This window comes from Salvelinus alpinus, chromosome 20 (genome assembly GCF_045679555.1).
Source record: "Salvelinus alpinus chromosome 20, SLU_Salpinus.1, whole genome shotgun sequence".
In the NCBI taxonomy this organism is placed as follows: domain Eukaryota; kingdom Metazoa; phylum Chordata; class Actinopteri; order Salmoniformes; family Salmonidae; genus Salvelinus; species Salvelinus alpinus.
In genome coordinates, this window is record NC_092105.1 from 23,134,029 (window position 1) to 23,151,705 (window position 17,677).

Consider the following 17,677-nt stretch of genomic DNA (forward strand, 5'->3'; position numbering starts at 1 on the left):
TTGTGTGGGAGTGCTTTGCTGGTGACAATGTCGGTGATACATTTAGAATTCAAGGTACACTTTACCAGCATGTCGACCACAGCATTCTGCAGCGATACGCCTCCCATATGGTTTGCTCTTAGTGGGACTATCATTTGTTTTTCCAACAGGACAATGACCCAACACACCACCAGGCTGTGCAAGGGCTATTTGACCAAGAAGGAGAGTGATGAGTGCTGCATCAGATGACCTGGACTCCACAATCACCCGACCTCAACCCAATTGAGATGGTTTGGGATGAGGTGGACCGCAGAGTGAAGGAAAAGCAAGTGCTCAGCAACAAGTGCTCAGCAACACTTTTTTGGTAACTACATGATTACATGTGTTATTTCATAGTTTTGATGTCTTCACTATTATTCTACAATGTAGAAAATAGTAAAATAAAGAAAAACCCTTGAATAAGTAGGTGTGTCCAAACTTTTGACTGGTACTGTACATGGAATGGAAGTTGTTACTATGTACTATGATAAACATATTGAAACCATGTTCAGCTTTACAGCTAGGAGATGAGTCGCACCTAGTGGGTTGTGGGAAATGTAGTCTTACCTTCCAGACTGCCTGGTTTCTCAGCGATGCGGATCTGTCTCTCTGGGACTACAGGCTCACCCTCTGAGTTGCCAATGTCGGCAGGGATTAGGGGCAGGCTGGCGCGCTCCTCTTCATCAGAACGAGGGTAGTAGAGAGGAAGCAGCTTCCTGTATGTAGGCTAAGACACACATACAAAAACAAATGTTAAACACACATATATAAAATAATGCCACACACCCGCACATGCTTTCTAACACAAAAACCCTCAGTTTCAGACTGACATAAAAATAATAAACGTACTCTCCTTATCAATAAAATAGTTGCTCTGCCTTCTTTTGACATGAATAATTACCTCATACTGGAACACTAATGTCATCTTTGAAATATTTTACGTTCTCTACGAATAACAAATGAGTGGATAATCACAATAAACCATGGGAACATGGCCTTCGAAACACAGCTCCAAACATTACCTTGAGTTCAGTTACACTACAGAAAATGTTGGTTGCCCTAAGAATAAGCCAGTACATTTGTGCACATAAACCTAGGAATGTGTAAAACATCGAAGGTATGTGCAGAGAAGAATATAAGAACACACCTCTTCCATATCCGTCACAGCGAACACCACCATCTCTATGCTCTTTCCATGGTTCTCGAGAAACCTGCGGACCGTTCCTACAACAAACAAAACAAAAAATAACACAGTTACACAGTCATATGTTTCACATAGGTCAGGGGTCATGGATGAGTTATGAAACATCATGCCAGTATGAATAGTTGCAAGGCTGGAAAGTGTTGATCGTTTGAAATATCTGGGATTAAGTAATGATTATGAATCTTTTGGAAAGCATATTGATTATATTGGGAAAAACAGTTAACTATAAGCTTTGTTTACTATATAGATCTAATAATTGTTTTACTATATCCATTTAAAAGACCTTAGTAACCTGAATGCTGCATCCTATCATAGACTATGGTGACATCATCTACCAAAACCTTACTTTGTGAATTAGATTAATTAATTAATAAATAACAAATCTTTGCCGATTCATTATTGGATGCAATTGTAAGACACATCATTAAACAATGTATGAATCACTTATTCAAGCAGAAGACAACTGCATTGGTACCAATTTATTTTGAAATCTATCAACTTAAAAAATGTCCCTGTTTATATATTAAGGAACACCTAACGATACAAGACTCACAGTACTGCTTTCGACAACAGCAGCATTTACAAATGCTAAGGGTACTTCATGAGATTGGCATAAGATCTTTCAGATACAAACTGACAGGAATCATTTACCTATAGAAATCAGTACCCTTTTTTAAATGCGAAGAACAAACTGTTTTTAACTAACAAAAACATCACCATGTGGAGATTTTATATATATACACAGTGGGGCAAAAAAGTATTTAGTCAGCCACCAATTGTGCAAGTTCTCCCACTTAAAAAGATGAGGCCTGTAATTTTCATCATAGGTACACTTCAACTATGACAGACAAAATTAGAAAATAAAATCCAGAAAATCACATTGCAGGATTTTTAATGAATTTATTTGCAAATTATGGTGGAAAATAAGTATTTGGTCAAAAACAAAAGTTTCTCAATACTTTGTTATATACCCTTTGTTGGCAATGACAGAGGTCAAACGTCTTCTGTAAGTCTTCACAAGGTTCACACACTGTTGCTGGTATTTTGGCACATTCCTCCATGCAGATCTCCTCTAGAGCAGTGATGTTTTGGGGCTGTTGCTGGGCAACACGGACTTTCAACTCCCTCCAAAGATTTTCTATGGGGTTGAGATCTGGAGACTGGCTAGGCCACTCCAGGACCTTGAAATGCTTCTTACGAAGCCACTCCTTCGTTGCCAGGGCGGTGTGTTTGGGATCATTGTCATGCTGAAAGACCCAGCCACGTTTCATCTTCAATGCCCTTGCTGATGGAAGGAGATTTTCACTCAAACTCTCACGATACATGGCCCCATCCATTCTTTCCTTTACACGGATCAGTCGTCCTGGTCCCTTTGCAGAAAAACAGCCCCAAAGCATGATGTTTCCATCCCAAATGCTTTGGTATGGTGTTCTTTGTCCTCCAAACACGACGAGTTGAGTTTTTACCAAAAAGTTATATTTTGGTTTCATCTGACCATATGACATTCTCCCAATCTTCTTCTGGATCATCCAAATGCTCTCTAGCAAACTTCAGACGGGCCTGGACATGTACTGGCTTAAGCAGGGGGACACGTCTGGCACTGCAGGATTTGAGTCCCTGGCGGCGTAGTGTGTTACTGATGGTAGGCTTTGTTACTTTGGTCCCAGCTCTCTGCAGGTCATTCACTAGGTCCCCCCGTGTGGTTCTAGGATTTTTGCTCACCGTTCTTGTGATCATTTTGACCCCACGGGGTGAGATCTTGCGTGGAGCCCCAGATCGAGGGAGATTATCAGTGGTCTTGTATGTCTTCCATTTCCTAATAATTGCTCCCAAAGTTGATTTCTTCAAACCAAGGTGCTTACCTATTGCAGATTCAGTCTTCCCAGCCTGGTGCAGGTCTACAATTTTGTTTCTGGTGTCCTTTGACAGCTCTTTGGTCTTGGCCATAGTGGAGTTTGGAGTGTGACTGTTTGAGGTTGTGGACAGGTGTCTTTTATACTGATAACACGTTCAAACAGGTGCCATTAATACAGGTAACGAGTGGAGGACAGAGGAGCTTCTTAAAGAAGGTCTGTGAGAGCCAGAAATCTTGCTTGTTTGTAGGTGACCAAATACTTATTTTCCACCATAATTTGCAAATAAATTCATTACAAATCCTACAATGTGATTTTCTGGATTTTTTTGCATTTTGTCTGTCATAGTTGAAGTGTACCTATGATGAAAATTACAGGCCTCTCTCATCTTTTTAAGTGGGAGAACTTGCACAATTGGTGGCTGACTAAATACTTTTTTGCCCCACTGTGTGTTTGTATACATACATACATACATACATACATACATACATACAGTGGGGAGAACAAGTATTTGATACACTGCCGATTTTGCAGGTTTTCCTACTTACAAAGCATGTAGAGGTCTGTAATTTTTATCATAGGTACACTTCAACTGTGAGAGACGGAATCTAAAACAAAAATCCAGAAAATCACATTGTATGATTTTTAAATAATTAATTTGCATTTTATTGCATGACATAAGTATTTGATCACCTACCAACCAGTAAGAATTCCGGCTCTCACAGACCTGTTAGTTTTTCTTTAAGAAGCCCTCCTGTTCTCCACTCATTACCTGTATTAACTGCACCTGTTTGAACTCGTTACCTGTATAAAAGACACCTGTCCACACACTCAATCAAACAGATTCCAACCTCTCCACAATGGCCAAGACCAGAGAGCTGTGTAAGGACATCAGGGATAAAATTGTAGACCTGCACAAGGCTGGGATGGGCTACAGGACAATAGGCAAGCAGCTTGGTGAGAAGGAAACAACTGTTGGCACAATTATTAGAAAATGGAAGAAGTTCAAGATGACGGTCAATCACCCTCGGTCTGGGGCTCCATGCAAGATTTCACCTCGTGGGGCATCAATGATCATGAGGAAGGTGAGGGATCAGCCCAGAACTACACGGCAGGACCTGGTCAATGACCTGAAGAGAGCTGGGACCACAGTCTCAAAGAAAACCCTTAGTAACACACTACGCCGTCATGGATTAAAATCCTGCAGCGCACGCAAGGTCCCCCTGCTTAAGCCAGTGCATGTCCAGGCCTGTCTGAAGTTTGCCAATGACCATCTGGATGATCCAGAGGAGGAATGGGAGAAGGTCATGTGGTATGATGAGACAAAAATAGAGCTTTTTGGTCTAACTCCACTCGCCATGTTTGGAGGAAGAAGAAGTATGAGTACAACCCCAAGAACACCATCCCAACCGTGAAGCATGGAGGTGGAAACATCATTCTTTGGGGATGCTTTTCTGCAAAGGGGACAGGACGACTGCACCGTATTGAGGGGAGGATGGATGGGGCCATGTATCGCGAGATCTTGGCCAACAACCTCCTTCCCTCAGTAAGAGCATTGAAGATGGGTCGTGGCTGGGTCTTCCAGCATGACAACGACACGAAGCACACAGCCATGGCAACTAAGGAGTGGCTCCGTAAGAAGCATCTCAAGGTCCTGGAGTGGCCTAGCCAGTCTCCAGACCTGAACCCAATAGAAAATCTTTGGAGGGAGCTGAAAGTCCGTATTGCCCAGCGACAGCCCCGAAACCTGAAGGATCTGGAGAAGATCTGTAGGGAGGAGTGGGCCAAAATCCCTGCTGCAGTGTGTGCAAACCTAGTCAAGAACTACAGGAAATGTATGATCTCTGTAATTGCAAACAAAGGTTTCTGTACCAAATATTAAGTTCTGCTTTTCTGATGTATCAAATACTTATGGCATGCAATAAAATGCAAATTAATTATTTAAAAATCATACAATGTGATTTTCTGGATTTTTGTTTTAGATTCCGTCTCTCATAGTTGAAGTGTACCTATGATAAAAATTACAGACCTCTACATGCTTTGTAAGTAGGAAAACCTGCAAAATCGGCAGTGTATCAAATACTTGTTCTCCCCACTGTACATACATACATACATACACACACACACACACAGAACAAAAATACAAAACGCAACAATTTTTTCAACGAGTTCATATAAGGAAATCAGTCTATTTAAATAAACAGAAATACTCCTCAGTTTCATTAGCTGTCCGGGAGGCTGGTATCAGACGATCCCACAGGTGAAGAAGCCGGATGTGGAGGTCCTGGGCTGGCGTGGTTACATGTGGTCTGCGGTTGTGAGCGGTTGGACGTAATGCCAAATTCTCTTAAAAACGATGTTGGAGGCGGCTTATGGTAGAGAAATGAACATTAAATTCTCTGGCAACAGCTCTGGTGGACATTCTTGCAGTCAGCATGCCAATTGCACACACACTCAAAACGTGAGACAGCTGTTGCATTGTGTTGTGTGACAAAACCGCACATTTTAGAGTGGCCTTTTTATTGTCCCCAGCACAAGGTGCACCTGTGTAATGATCATGCTGTTTAATCAGATTCTTGATATGCCACACCTGTCAGGTGGATGTAGTATCTTGGCAAAGGAGAAATGCTCACTAACAGGGATGTAAACAAATTTGTGCACAACATTTGAGAGAAATAAACTTTTTGTGCATACGGAACATTTATGGGATCTTTTACTGCAGCTCATGAATTATGGGACCAACACTTCACATGTTGCGTTTATATTTTTGTTCAGTATTTGTATGCATGCATGCATATATACATGTCAGGGATGGGAAACTGGCAGCCAATTTCCAAAGACAAAAAAGAAATATATATACCCAGTATATTTTTCTCTCCACCCCATGGCAAAATGAGTAGAATTGCATGAAATGTGTTATAAAAATGCAAAATGTTCTCTACACCCCTTGGGGGGGTTGTATTGGTAGTTGTAGCAGTAGTTGTATTGGTAGTTGTATTAGTTGTATTGGTAGTTGAATTGATATTGGTAGCAGTAGTTTTTATTAGTTGTATTTGTAGATCTACAACTTTTAATTTTCTGTTAATGTAAGTTTAATCAAATATTATTAGTTAATTGTTATTGTTAGTAGTTGCCATATTCTTTTTTCTAAGTATTGTTTGTTTGTTTTAGTCTATTTAATTTGGATACTCTTGAAAACGAGATGCATCTCAAGAGATTTCATCCTGCAAAATTTCAAATAAATAAAAAATAGTTGACAGCCACATATGAGCTACTTAAAATGATGTGACATGGTGTACTGTACGCTACTGTATGAGAGATCATTATTAGTGAATGTGTGCTGTGTGTGTGTCTTACTGAAGGCGATGTGTGTGGCGTCCTCTAGTGCGTATCCTCTCTTAGTTGTGCTTACCACACAGAAGGCCACAGATGCCATGGCCTGCTCTCTGCAGAGACACAAACATCAGCTCTCACACAACTCCACATACTAACAGTAAACACCACAAACCCCATTCAATTGACAGTACAGTACACACCACAAACACAGTAAATTGTTTTTACAAAAAACATGAGGTTAATGGGCAGTAAGGGAGCACCTCGCGCTCCACACAGACGTGTTATGTGGGGAGTAAACACTTGTGTGTGTGTGTGTGTGTGTGTGTGTGTGTGTGTGTGTGTGTGTGTGTGTGTGTGTGTGTGTGTGTGTGTGTGTGAACAAGCTGTGATGTAATCAACAGGCCTGCTGTTCCAGTCACACCTAGCGGAATGCAGCTAGCCAAATGAACACGAGGTGGAACACATAGAACACTGTGTTGTACTTATGCAATACAGTCAACTTCATGTAGACTAATGATGAGTTAATGTCTTACTTGGCGAGCTGCATTACGTTCCTATAGCAGCTGTACAGTGAGCTCTCAGCAGCCGTCCTGTACTTGGCTTTGTACTTGGGGCCCACCGTGTGGATAATAAAGCGTGCCGCCAGGTTAAAGCCTTTGGTCATTTTCGCCTCGCCTGTCCGACATCCTGTGGATAAACACATACACATGAATACACACATACAGGTAATACAAGAGTATATCCCACACAGAACACACAAATATAACATTCTTCACCATGAACACAGCCTTGAAAGGGATTAGCATAGCAACACACATAGCAACAAGACCCAATCTAACACTTTTCCCCCCCGTTTGAATATTAGCAAGTGGTATAAAAAGCTGGCAGTAATGCATTTGTCTCCAGTGTTCACATGATGTTAACACATTACATTAATTTTGACAGCATAACACAAGGTCATGTTCAGTAGACACAAACCAATAGGAGAAGTTGGACAACGAAAATAAGCATTCTGATTGATCAAGTTGATATAGTACCTCATCCATGTGAAAATATTTTCTCTTGTTTTTTGCCGACTAAGTGCAACCCAGGCATGTTGTCCTTGACCTGATAACTCAGTGGTGCCCCCTACCGTTCAGTTTGAGCAGCTCATCTCGAAGCTCAGGCCCAGCGTGTAAGAGGATGCTTTCAGAGATGGGGTTTTTGTCCGTCAGAGTCTCGTTACTCGTGTTGACAATCGCTGTGCAGTTCAGCAGGGCCACGTCGCCATTACTTGAGAGGAGACAGCAGAAAGAAAGAGGGTTAGATATTTTAACTCTGTATTGGTCGTACAGTATGAGGTTGGAGCTTGCGTATCTCCCTTTGACATTTATGGATGATTTACACAACAGTTTAAGTTTGACTACAGGTGTGTTTACCGATTTAAGATCCTTCCCACAGGGCTTTGCAGGGCTCTACAGTGCGACCATTTTACTCGCTTATGCGCCTAAATATTTTACTGTGCGACCTGGAATTTGTATTTAGGAGCACCAGTGTGCCTAGAAAAATTAAGGATTCTATCTGTAACACCTCAAATATTTGTCACTTTGCTCCTAAATTGCTTTGTGTGCGCTTACATTTTTCAACTTAGGCGCACATATGCTCCTTGTAAAAAAGGTCAGCATAGAGCCCTGCTTTGTCAAAGTCTAAAAGGGCAACTACTCAAGCAGTTAAGTTGGTACTGAGTCATGACATCCTTAGTCTTCAGTCATTGAGAAATAAGCCTATGACAACCTTGCCACTGGAGTGCAGATCAGTAGACAGCCGAGCTACTGAAACAGCAAAGAAGACATACGATCAGGTTTACAGTGATGTTTCACTTCACTTAAATGCTGGAGCTAGCAAACAGCCAATGGACAAGTCATAATGATTTATTCCTCACTACATCGGCATAATCACAGCAGTACGACCTCAAAAAGGTTGGCTGTGAACAAGCTAAGTGTTGTAGGCCTTGTTGTACACACCTGCAGGGGTTAAAGCAAAAATAAACCCCATGAATGAAACTTAAGTCGAGCTCAGATCGATTGTCTGCGGGGCCAAGTTAAGCACCCCTTTCATGTAAAAAAAGTAATGACCATCATACCTTTAGGGAAAAAGGATCATTTTGTACATGTATTAAACAGAGTTTGACCAATCCCAGTCCTTTTCAATTGAAAAAATACATAGATCCTAAAAACAAAAATCTTCACAAAAAATCCATATGACGAAAATCCATCGCAGTGACGGAGAACTTTAACCCCTGCACTTGGGGTGATCGTTGTTGATCCTTGTGCAAAGGGAGTGCAAGTCAATCAAGACACTGTGTCAAGTCCTGAAAATGCTGACAAATCAGGAACAGAAAAGTGATTTTCCTAAGACCTGTGTAAAAAGGCCTTAGTTCAGTCCAGTCTGTTCCTTTAACAACAGCAGGAATGTGAAGAGGGCTTGAGGCCACCTGGGTACAAAGGTCTTACTGAGAGACTCCTACTAGTGGAACCTCTGGACACATCATGTGCTCAGCCTCGCTCCACAAAGAGGATTTATGAGGTAGGGTCTAGAATGCCCATGTGGAGAGAGAGAGAGAGTGGTGCATGGAGCAATAACAGAATCACAAGGCACAAGAAGCCAGGGATTCAACTTGAGAGACCTTATTGCTGTCAACAAAGGCATTTGATAAGAGTTTGACGATTATGAATGTATGAGAAAATGAGAGACCCCCGAGATAGAAAGAAAAAAGAGAATGCGAGAGAGCAAAATAGACCAAATGATAGGGAAGTGGTATTAGAGATAGAGGTCCAGTCAGTGTGCGTACTCACTAAAGCACTATCTTCCTGTTGATGTCCTCTCTGTAGGGAAAAGGGGAGGGGAAGGCCTCCTGGCTGACCAGGTTGTCGGTGTACTCCTTCTCTGTCTCTTCTCCCTCAGGGTCTGGCTGCCGCTCCCAGGTGGACAGAGTCTGTACCTCCACAAACTGAGAGCGTGCTCCCAGAGGATCCATTCCTGCACGTCGCTGGCCTACACTTCAATGCTCCCCACTGCAAACAAAGCCAGAGAAAGACATTAAAGTGCATGTATCAGAGTGTCCACTGTCCAGGAGCCAAATAGGAGCAGTTATGACAAAGACCAGCAGACAGTCACAAGTGGTGAATACATTTGTGTTTACAAATGGTCTGGTGGTTTCAGTGTTCATCATTCAGTAGGTTAAAAGTAGCAATAACAACCCATTTTGTAGAGCAAAAGCCTTTTAACACAATCAAAGAAAGGCTTTGTTCTGACAGATTAAAAATACACTGAACAAAAATAAAATGCAACATTTTCAAAGATTTTACTGAGTTACAGATCATATAAGGAAATCAGTTTATTTCAATAAATTCATTAGGCTCTAATCTATGGATTTCACATGACTGGGAATACAGTTATGCGTCTGTTGGTCACAAAAGTAGGGGCGTGGATAGGGTTGCACATTTTGGGGAATATTCAGAGGTGGAAACTTTCCACAGGAATATATCAGAATTAATATTAATACCATTTAAATGTAAATGTTTTTTGCATTGAATATATTACCATATCATATGGAGACAGAAACATAAACCGTTTACCTTATAAGTAGACATAATTGCAAATGATTAAATCCTTCCAAAATCAATAAATAAAACGATTTAGTTTCGACTTGAAATTGGTTGTCTTCCTCTCAGGCTTCCATGTCTTCTCCCTGGACCTCTTTAATGTCCATCTCTTGGACATCAGACTGAGGCCTCATCTTCACTGTCACTTTCCAACCTTGTTGAGGATGGCTCGTTGTCAGGCTCAAAAAGCCTCAAATTTGCCCGGATGGCCACCAATTTTTCAACCCTTGTATTGGTCAGCCTGTTGTGTGCTTTGGTGTGTGTGTTCCCAAACAAGGGCCAGTTGCGCTCAGAGGCGGCTGATATGGGTGGGATTTGGAGGATGATGGAGGCAACAGGGGAAAGATTCTCAGATCCACAAAGTCCCTTCCACCAGGTGGCTGATGAGATATGTTGGCATGACTGCCATATTGCATCTCCATCCCAAAGCCCTTGCTTGGAAGTGTACTTCACCAGACTGCCAAGAACCTCGCCCTCATCCAGGCCAAGGTGGCGAGACACGGTAGTGATGACACCATAGACCTTGTTGATCTCTGCACCAGACAGGATGCTCTTGCCAGCATACTTGGGGTCCAACATGTACGCTGCGGCATGTATGGGCTTCAGGAAGAAGTCTTCACGCTTTTTGATGCATTTCAGAACTGCTTGGAGCAACAGTGAAGTGGGCAGGGCAGTACGGATTTCTTATCTTACATCTGCAAGCAGAGTCTGAACATCAGACAGGATGGCATTGTCTCCCTCAATCCGTGCAATGGCTACTGCTATAGGTTTCAGGGGTTTCAGGCTGCTTACCACTGTCTCCCAAAACACATCATCCAGGAAGATCCTCTTGATGGGGCTGTCCATATCAGCAGACAGTGATACAGCCATTTCTTGGAGAGACTCCTTCCCCCCCAGGAGACTGTCAAACATGATGACAACACCACCCCAACAGGTGTTGCTGGTCAGCTTCAATGTGGTGCTCTTATTCTTCTCACTTTGCTTGGTGACGTAGATTGCTGCTGTAACTTGAACCTTCACATACCTAACCATTTCCTTGGCTCTTTTGTAGAGTGTATCCATTGTTCAGTGCCACGATGTCGTTCAGGAGCAGATTCAATGCATGAGCAGCACAGCCAATGGGTGTGATGTGAGGGTAGGACTCCTCCACTTTAGACCAAGCAGTCTTCATGTTCGCAGCATTGTCTGTCACCAGTGCAAATACCTTCTGTGGTCCAAGGTCCTTGTGTCTGTGCTCTTGTAGAATACTGGTTGAGGGTTGGAGATGATGTAGTTAATTATTCCTTGCCCACAAACATTCGACCACCCATCAGAGAGGATTACAATACAGTCTGCTTTCTCTATGATTTGCTTGACCTTCACTTGAACTCTGTTGAACTCTGCATCCAGCAAATGAGTAGATAAAGCATGTCTGGTTGGAAGGGTGTATGCTGGGTGAAGAACATATATTTTACCTCTTGGGGATGTCATTCGAAAACATAAATGTTAACTTTCACTGCTGAATCTGACAATTAATCTTGATGGTTGTACAGTCGTCTCAAATAAAACTGTGAAGGACCTCGGCGTTACTCTGGACCCTGATCTCTCTTTTGACGAACATATCAAAACTGTTTCAAGGACATCTACGTAACATTGCAAAAATCAGAAATTCTCTGTCCAAAAATTATGCAGAAAAATTAATCCATGCTTTTGTTACTTCTAGGTTAGACTACTGCAATGCTCTACTTTCCAGCTACCCGGATTAAGCACTAAATAAACTTCAGTTAGTGCTAAATACGGCTGCTAGAATCCTGACTAGAACCAAAAAATTTGATCATATTACTCCAGTGCTAGCCTCCCTACACTGGCTTCCTGTTAAGGCAAGGGCTGATTTCAAGGTTTTACTGCTAACATACAAAGCATTACATGGGCTCGCTCCTACCCATCTTTCCGATTTGGTCCTGCTGTACATACCTACACATATGCTACGGTCACAAGACGCAGGCCTCCTAGTTGTCCCTCCCAGCTGGAGGCAGGGCTTTCTCCTATAGAGCTCCATTTTTATGGAATGGTCTGCCTACCCATGTGAGAGACGCAGACTCTGTCTCAACCTTTAAGTCTTTATTGAAGACTCAAATCTTCAGTAGGTCCTATGATTGAGTGTAGTCTGGCCCAGGAGTGTGAAAGTGAACGGAAAGGCACTGGAGCAGCGAACCGCCCTTGCTGTCTCTGCCTGGCCGGTTCCCCTCTCTCCACTGGGATTCTCTGCCTCTAACCCTATTACAGGGGCTGAGTCACTGGCTTACTGGTGCTCTTCCATACCGTCCCTAGGAGGGGTGCGTCACTTGAGTGGGTTGAGTCACTGACGTGGTCTTCCTGTCTGGGTTGGCGCCCCCCCTTGGGTTGTGCCGTGGCGGAGATCTTTGTGGGCTATACTCGGCCTTGTCTCAGGATGGTAAGTTGGTGGTTGAAGATATCCCTCTAGTGGTGTGGGGGCTGTGCTTTGGCAAAGTGGGTGGGGTTATATCCTGCCTGTTTGGCCCTGTCCGGGGGCATCATCAGATGGGGCCACAGTGTCTCCTGACCCCTCCTGTCTCAGGCTCCAGTATTTATGCTGCAGTAGTTTGTGTCGGGGGGCTAGGGTCAGTCTGTTATATCTGGAGTATTTCTCCTGTCTTATCCGGTGTCCTGTGTGGATTTAAGTATGCTCTCTCTAATTCTCTCTTTCTGTCTTTCGCTCTCTCGGAGGACCTGATCCCTAGGACCGTGCCTCAGGAATACCTGGCATGATGACTCCTTGTTGTCCAGTCCACCTGGCCGTGCTGCTGCTCCAGTTTCAACTGTTCTGCCTGCGGCTATGGAACCCTGTTCACCGGACGTGCTACCTGTCCCAGACCTGCTGTTTTCAACTCTCTAGAGACAGCAGGAGCGGTAGAGATACTCTCAATAATCGGCTATGAAAAGCCAACTGACATTTACTCCTGAGGTGCTGACCTGTTGCACCCTCGACAACTACTGTGATTATTATTATTTGACCATGCTGATCATTTATGAACATTTGAACATCTTGGCCATGTTCTGTTATAATCTTCACCCGGCACAGCTAGAAGAGGACTGGCCACCCCTCATAGCCTGGTTCCTCTCTAGGTTTCTTCCTAGGTTTTGGCCTTTCTAGGGAGTTTTTCCTAGCCACCGTGCGTCTACACCTGCATTGCTTGCTGTTTGGGGTTTTAGGCTGGGTTTCTGTACAGCACTTTGAGATATCAGCTGATCTAAGAAGGGCTATATACAGTGGGGAGAACAAGTATTTGATACACTGCCGATTTTGCAGGTTTTCCTACTTACAAAGCATGTAGAGGTCTGTAATTTTTATCATAGGTACACTTCAACTGTGAGAGACGGAATCTAAAACAAAAATCCTGAAAATCACATTGTATGATTTTTAACTAATTAATTTGCATTTTATTGCATGACATAAGTATTTGATCACCTACCAACCAGTAAGAATTCCGTCTCTCACAGACCTGTTAGTTTTTCTTTAAGAAGCACTCCTGTTCTCCACTCATTACCTGTATTAACTGCACCTGTTTGAACTCGTTACCTGTATAAAAGACACCTGTCCACACACTCAATCAAACAGACTCCAACCTCTCCACAATGGCCAAGACCAGAGAGCTGTGTAAGGACATCAGGGATAAAATTGTAGACCTGCACAAGGCTGGGATGGGCTACAGGACAATAGGCAAGCAGCTTGGGGAGAAGGCAACAACTGTTGGCGCAATTATTAGAAAATGGAAGAAGTTCAAGATGACGGTCAATCACCCTCGGTCTGGGGCTCCATGCAAGATCTCACCTCGTGGGGCATCAATGATCATGAGGAAGGTGAGGGATCAGCCCAGAACTACCCGGCAGGACCTGGTCAATGACCTGAAGAGAGCTGGGACCACAGTCTCAAAGAAAACCATTAGTAACACACTACGCCGTCATGGATTAAAATCCTGCAGTGTACACAAGGTCCCCCTGCTCAAGCCAGCGCATGTCCAGGCCCATCTGAAGTTTGCCAATGACCATCTGGATGATCCAGAGGAGGAATGGGAGAAGGTCATGTGGTCTGATGAGACAAAAATAGAGCTTTTTGGTCTAAACTCCACTCGCCGTGTTTGGAAGAAGAAGGATGAGTACAACCCCAAGAACACCATCCCAACCGTGAAGCATGGAGGTGGAAACATCATTCTTTGGGGATGCTTTTCTGCAAAGGGGACAGGACGACTGCACCGTATTGAGGGGAGGATGGATGGGGCCATGTATCGCGAGATCTTGGCCAACAACCTCCTTCCCTCAGTAAGAGCATTGAAGATGGGTCGTAGCTGGGTCTTCCAGCATGACAACGACCCGAAACACACAGCCAGGGCAACTAAGGAGTGGCTCCGTAAGAAGCATCTCAAGGTCCTGGAGTGGCCTAGCCAGTCTCCAGATCTGAACCCAATAGAAAATCTTTGGAGGGAGCTGAAAGTCCATATTGCCCAGCGACAGCCCCGAAACCTGAAGGATCTGGAGAAGGTCTGTATGGAGGAGTGGGCCAAAATCCCTGCTGCAGTGTGTGCAAACCTGGTCAAGAACTACAGGAAACGTATGATCTCTGTAATTGCAAACAAAGGTTTCTGTACCAAATATTAAGTTCTGCTTTTCTGATGTATCAAATACTTATGTCATGCAATAAAATGCAAATTAATTACTTAAAAATCATACAATGTGATTTTCTGGATTTTTGTTTTAGATTCCGTCTCTCACAGTTGAAGTGTACCTATGATCAAAAGTACAGACCTCTACATGCTTTGTAAGTAGGAAAACCTGCAAAATCGGCAGTGTATCAAATACTTGTTCTCCCCACTGTAAATACATTTGATTTGATTGCCTGTGAGCATCAGCGGTGAAGCAGTTGCATACGCAGCTCGAGCAAGACATTCATCAGCATTTCTCTGACTACGTTCCTCCATGGAGTCAAAAAAACTTCTGATTCCAGGAGGACCATGAGCTGTTGCTATCGATAAGGTGTCTTATACATCATTTTCACCTCGAATAGAAGTAGAGGGACTTTTGTCAGAAGATGCTTGTTGTGAGCGCTGAGAGAACTTTATGCACTTGGCCAGATGATTCTGCATCTCTGCCGGGGCAGCAGGTAGTCTAGTGGTTAGAGCGTTGGACTAGTAAATGAAAGGTTGCAAGATCGAATCCCTGAGCGGACAAGTTAAAAATCTATCGTTCTGCCCGTGAACAAGGCAGTTAACCCAATGTTCCTAGGCCGTCATTGAAAATAAGAATTTGTTCTTAACCTCTTGACGCTAGGGGTCAGATTATTATTATTTTTTTTAAATAACGTTCCCAAGGTAAACAGACTATTTCTCAGGTCCAGATCGTAGAATATGCATATAATTTACAGATTAGGATAGAAAACACTCCAAAGTTTCCAAAACTGTCAAAATATTGTCTGTGAGTATAACAAAACTGATGCTGCAGGCGAAAACCTGAGAGAATCTAACCCGGAAGTGATTCAAAAAAAGAAATGTATTACTATTATTATTATTATTTATTTTTTTATCTGTGTTTCCTGGCCCGTCTTTCTTCCATTTAAAGGGGTATCAACCAGATTCCTTTTCCAATGGCTTCCTCAGGCTGTGACCAGGCATTAGACATAGTTTCAGGCTTTTATTTTGAAAAATGAGCGAGATTTTCAAAACTAGTAAGGTGTCCTCTGATTAGTTCCTGCGCGCGAGAGGGGTAGCTCTCCATTTTCTTTTTCTCTTTTATTGAATAGGTTACGGTCCGGTTGAAATATTATCGATTATGTTTGTTAAAAACAACCTGAGGATTGATTATAAAAAACATTTGACATGTTTCTACGACCATTACGGATACTTTTTGGAATTTTCGTCGAACGGAACGAGGCTTTGGTTTTCTGAACATAACGCGCAACCCAAATGGTGTTTTTTTGTTATAAAAGTAATATTTATCGAACAAAAATAACATTTGTTGTGTAACTGGGAGTCTCGTGAGTGCAAACATCCGAAGATTATCAAAGGACCATGCTAATTTGGGGCTAGCTGTTGTAGCATTGATTGATACACTCACAAAAGCTTGGATTGCTTTCGCTGCAAAGCATATTTTCAAAATCTGACACGATAGGTGGATTAACAACAAGCTAAGCTGTGTTTTGGTATATTTCACTTGTGATTGCATGATTATAAATATTGTTAGTAATATTTTGCACCCTGCAATTCAGCGGTTGTTTAGGAAAATGATCCCGCTAAAGGGATCCGTAGCGCAGAGAAGTTAACTGACTTGCCTAGTTAAATAAAAAAAATATTTGGCACAGTATTTGCAAATGTACACAGATTTTCCTTCTACATTAGCTGCAGTGAAATGGCTCCACGCATCAGATAGCGCCCGTTGTATTTCCCTGTAAAGATTAGAAAAAAACAGAGTAAAAAATGTCATAAAAAATTAAATTCCAAGTACAGATAAATAGTTAAGCAGTTAGATAAAACAACTCCTTTGTAAGATGAATGTTTCAAAATGAAACATGTATGGCAACAGGTGAATTAACACTCCTCAATTAGCAGGCTCAAGCAAGCTAAAACCCTCATGGTAGCAAAAACTAACTAGCAGAAATTGTTAACAAGTTAGAAATGATTTAAACACACTTTGCTGTAGGCTACTATTTACTAGTGTAAAGGATGGTTTTGTTCTCTTTTTAACAAAAATATATGCCTTATAGAAATAGGACATGTTAATCACAAAACATAGCGTGACTGCTGAATAACAAGAAAACAGGACCTGAGCAGTGTAGTCACCGACAACTCAGCTCAAACTTCACAACAAACACTTCCGGATATCTGGATCCTGTGTGCTGTGAGGCTGGGACAAGCTTGGGCACCACCGATAGGCTAGCAAGTTTAAACCACGCTAAGCCTCTACTGTGACAGGCCAACTCTAAAGTTGGAACTACATCTGTCACAGTATAAAAGAAGATGTCTGTACAATTTCTGTCAGTTCTCTGCTTTACGTGATACAGTGAACCCGTATATACGAAAATTACATTTACCATTTATCACTTATGTTAAATAAAAATACTTAAAGTATATTCGGTGACTTTGAATCACATTTTATCCTGATACCAGATTCGATTGACGCAACCCTTCACACTAGTTAACAAAAAATCATGTATGTCATATAAAATATATTCACCCCACCCAGTATTGTAATCAAAACTTACCAGAAAGCATGTAGTCTTTGGCTCAGACAGTGTAGTAGTGTGGGCTCAATAGCATCTCATTAGAGGGCAAGATCTTCAGAATCAGCTGTACATGTGATGGAAGGGGTTGCAATTCCATTGAATTGGGGATAGTTTAACCAAAATATGCCACAAGACCTAGAATTGCCTTACGTGTATCCCACAAAAAAAGGTTAACTGTTATAAGCTAACTTTTTTAAATGAATTTAAGCTAAATTCCCCAAATTCCAGGGCGTAACTTAATTTACTGGAAAGTTTCTGACCCTTTGCAACCCTAGGCATGTATCAGAAAACCAGTCAGTATCTGATGTGATCACCATTTGCCTCATGCCGCACGACATCTCCTTCGCAT

At 42.4% G+C, this 17,677-nt stretch overlaps 1 protein-coding gene across 4 annotated transcripts in view; it reads right to left on the reverse strand.

The window, feature by feature from the left end:
* Positions 1–17,677, reverse strand: part of LOC139546508 (ganglioside-induced differentiation-associated protein 2-like) — a 39,939-nt gene that overhangs the window by 21,217 nt on the left and 1,045 nt on the right. For 3 of the 4 annotated variants that reach the window (XM_071354961.1, XM_071354962.1, XM_071354958.1), the window contains exons 2-7: positions 9,246–9,464; positions 7,544–7,683; positions 6,945–7,098; positions 6,433–6,521; positions 1,166–1,242; positions 586–745 (exon numbers count right to left, since the gene is read on the reverse strand). In XM_071354961.1, coding sequence (XP_071211062.1) covers positions 586–745; positions 1,166–1,242; positions 6,433–6,521; positions 6,945–7,098; positions 7,544–7,683; positions 9,246–9,427 — 802 coding nt within the window. In that variant the 5' untranslated portion in view covers positions 9,428–9,464. Of the gene's footprint in view, positions 1–585; positions 746–1,165; positions 1,243–6,432; positions 6,522–6,944; positions 7,099–7,543; positions 7,684–9,245; positions 9,465–17,307; positions 17,393–17,677 lie in introns of all 4 variants that reach the window. The other variant, XM_071354959.1, reaches the window with a different exon arrangement.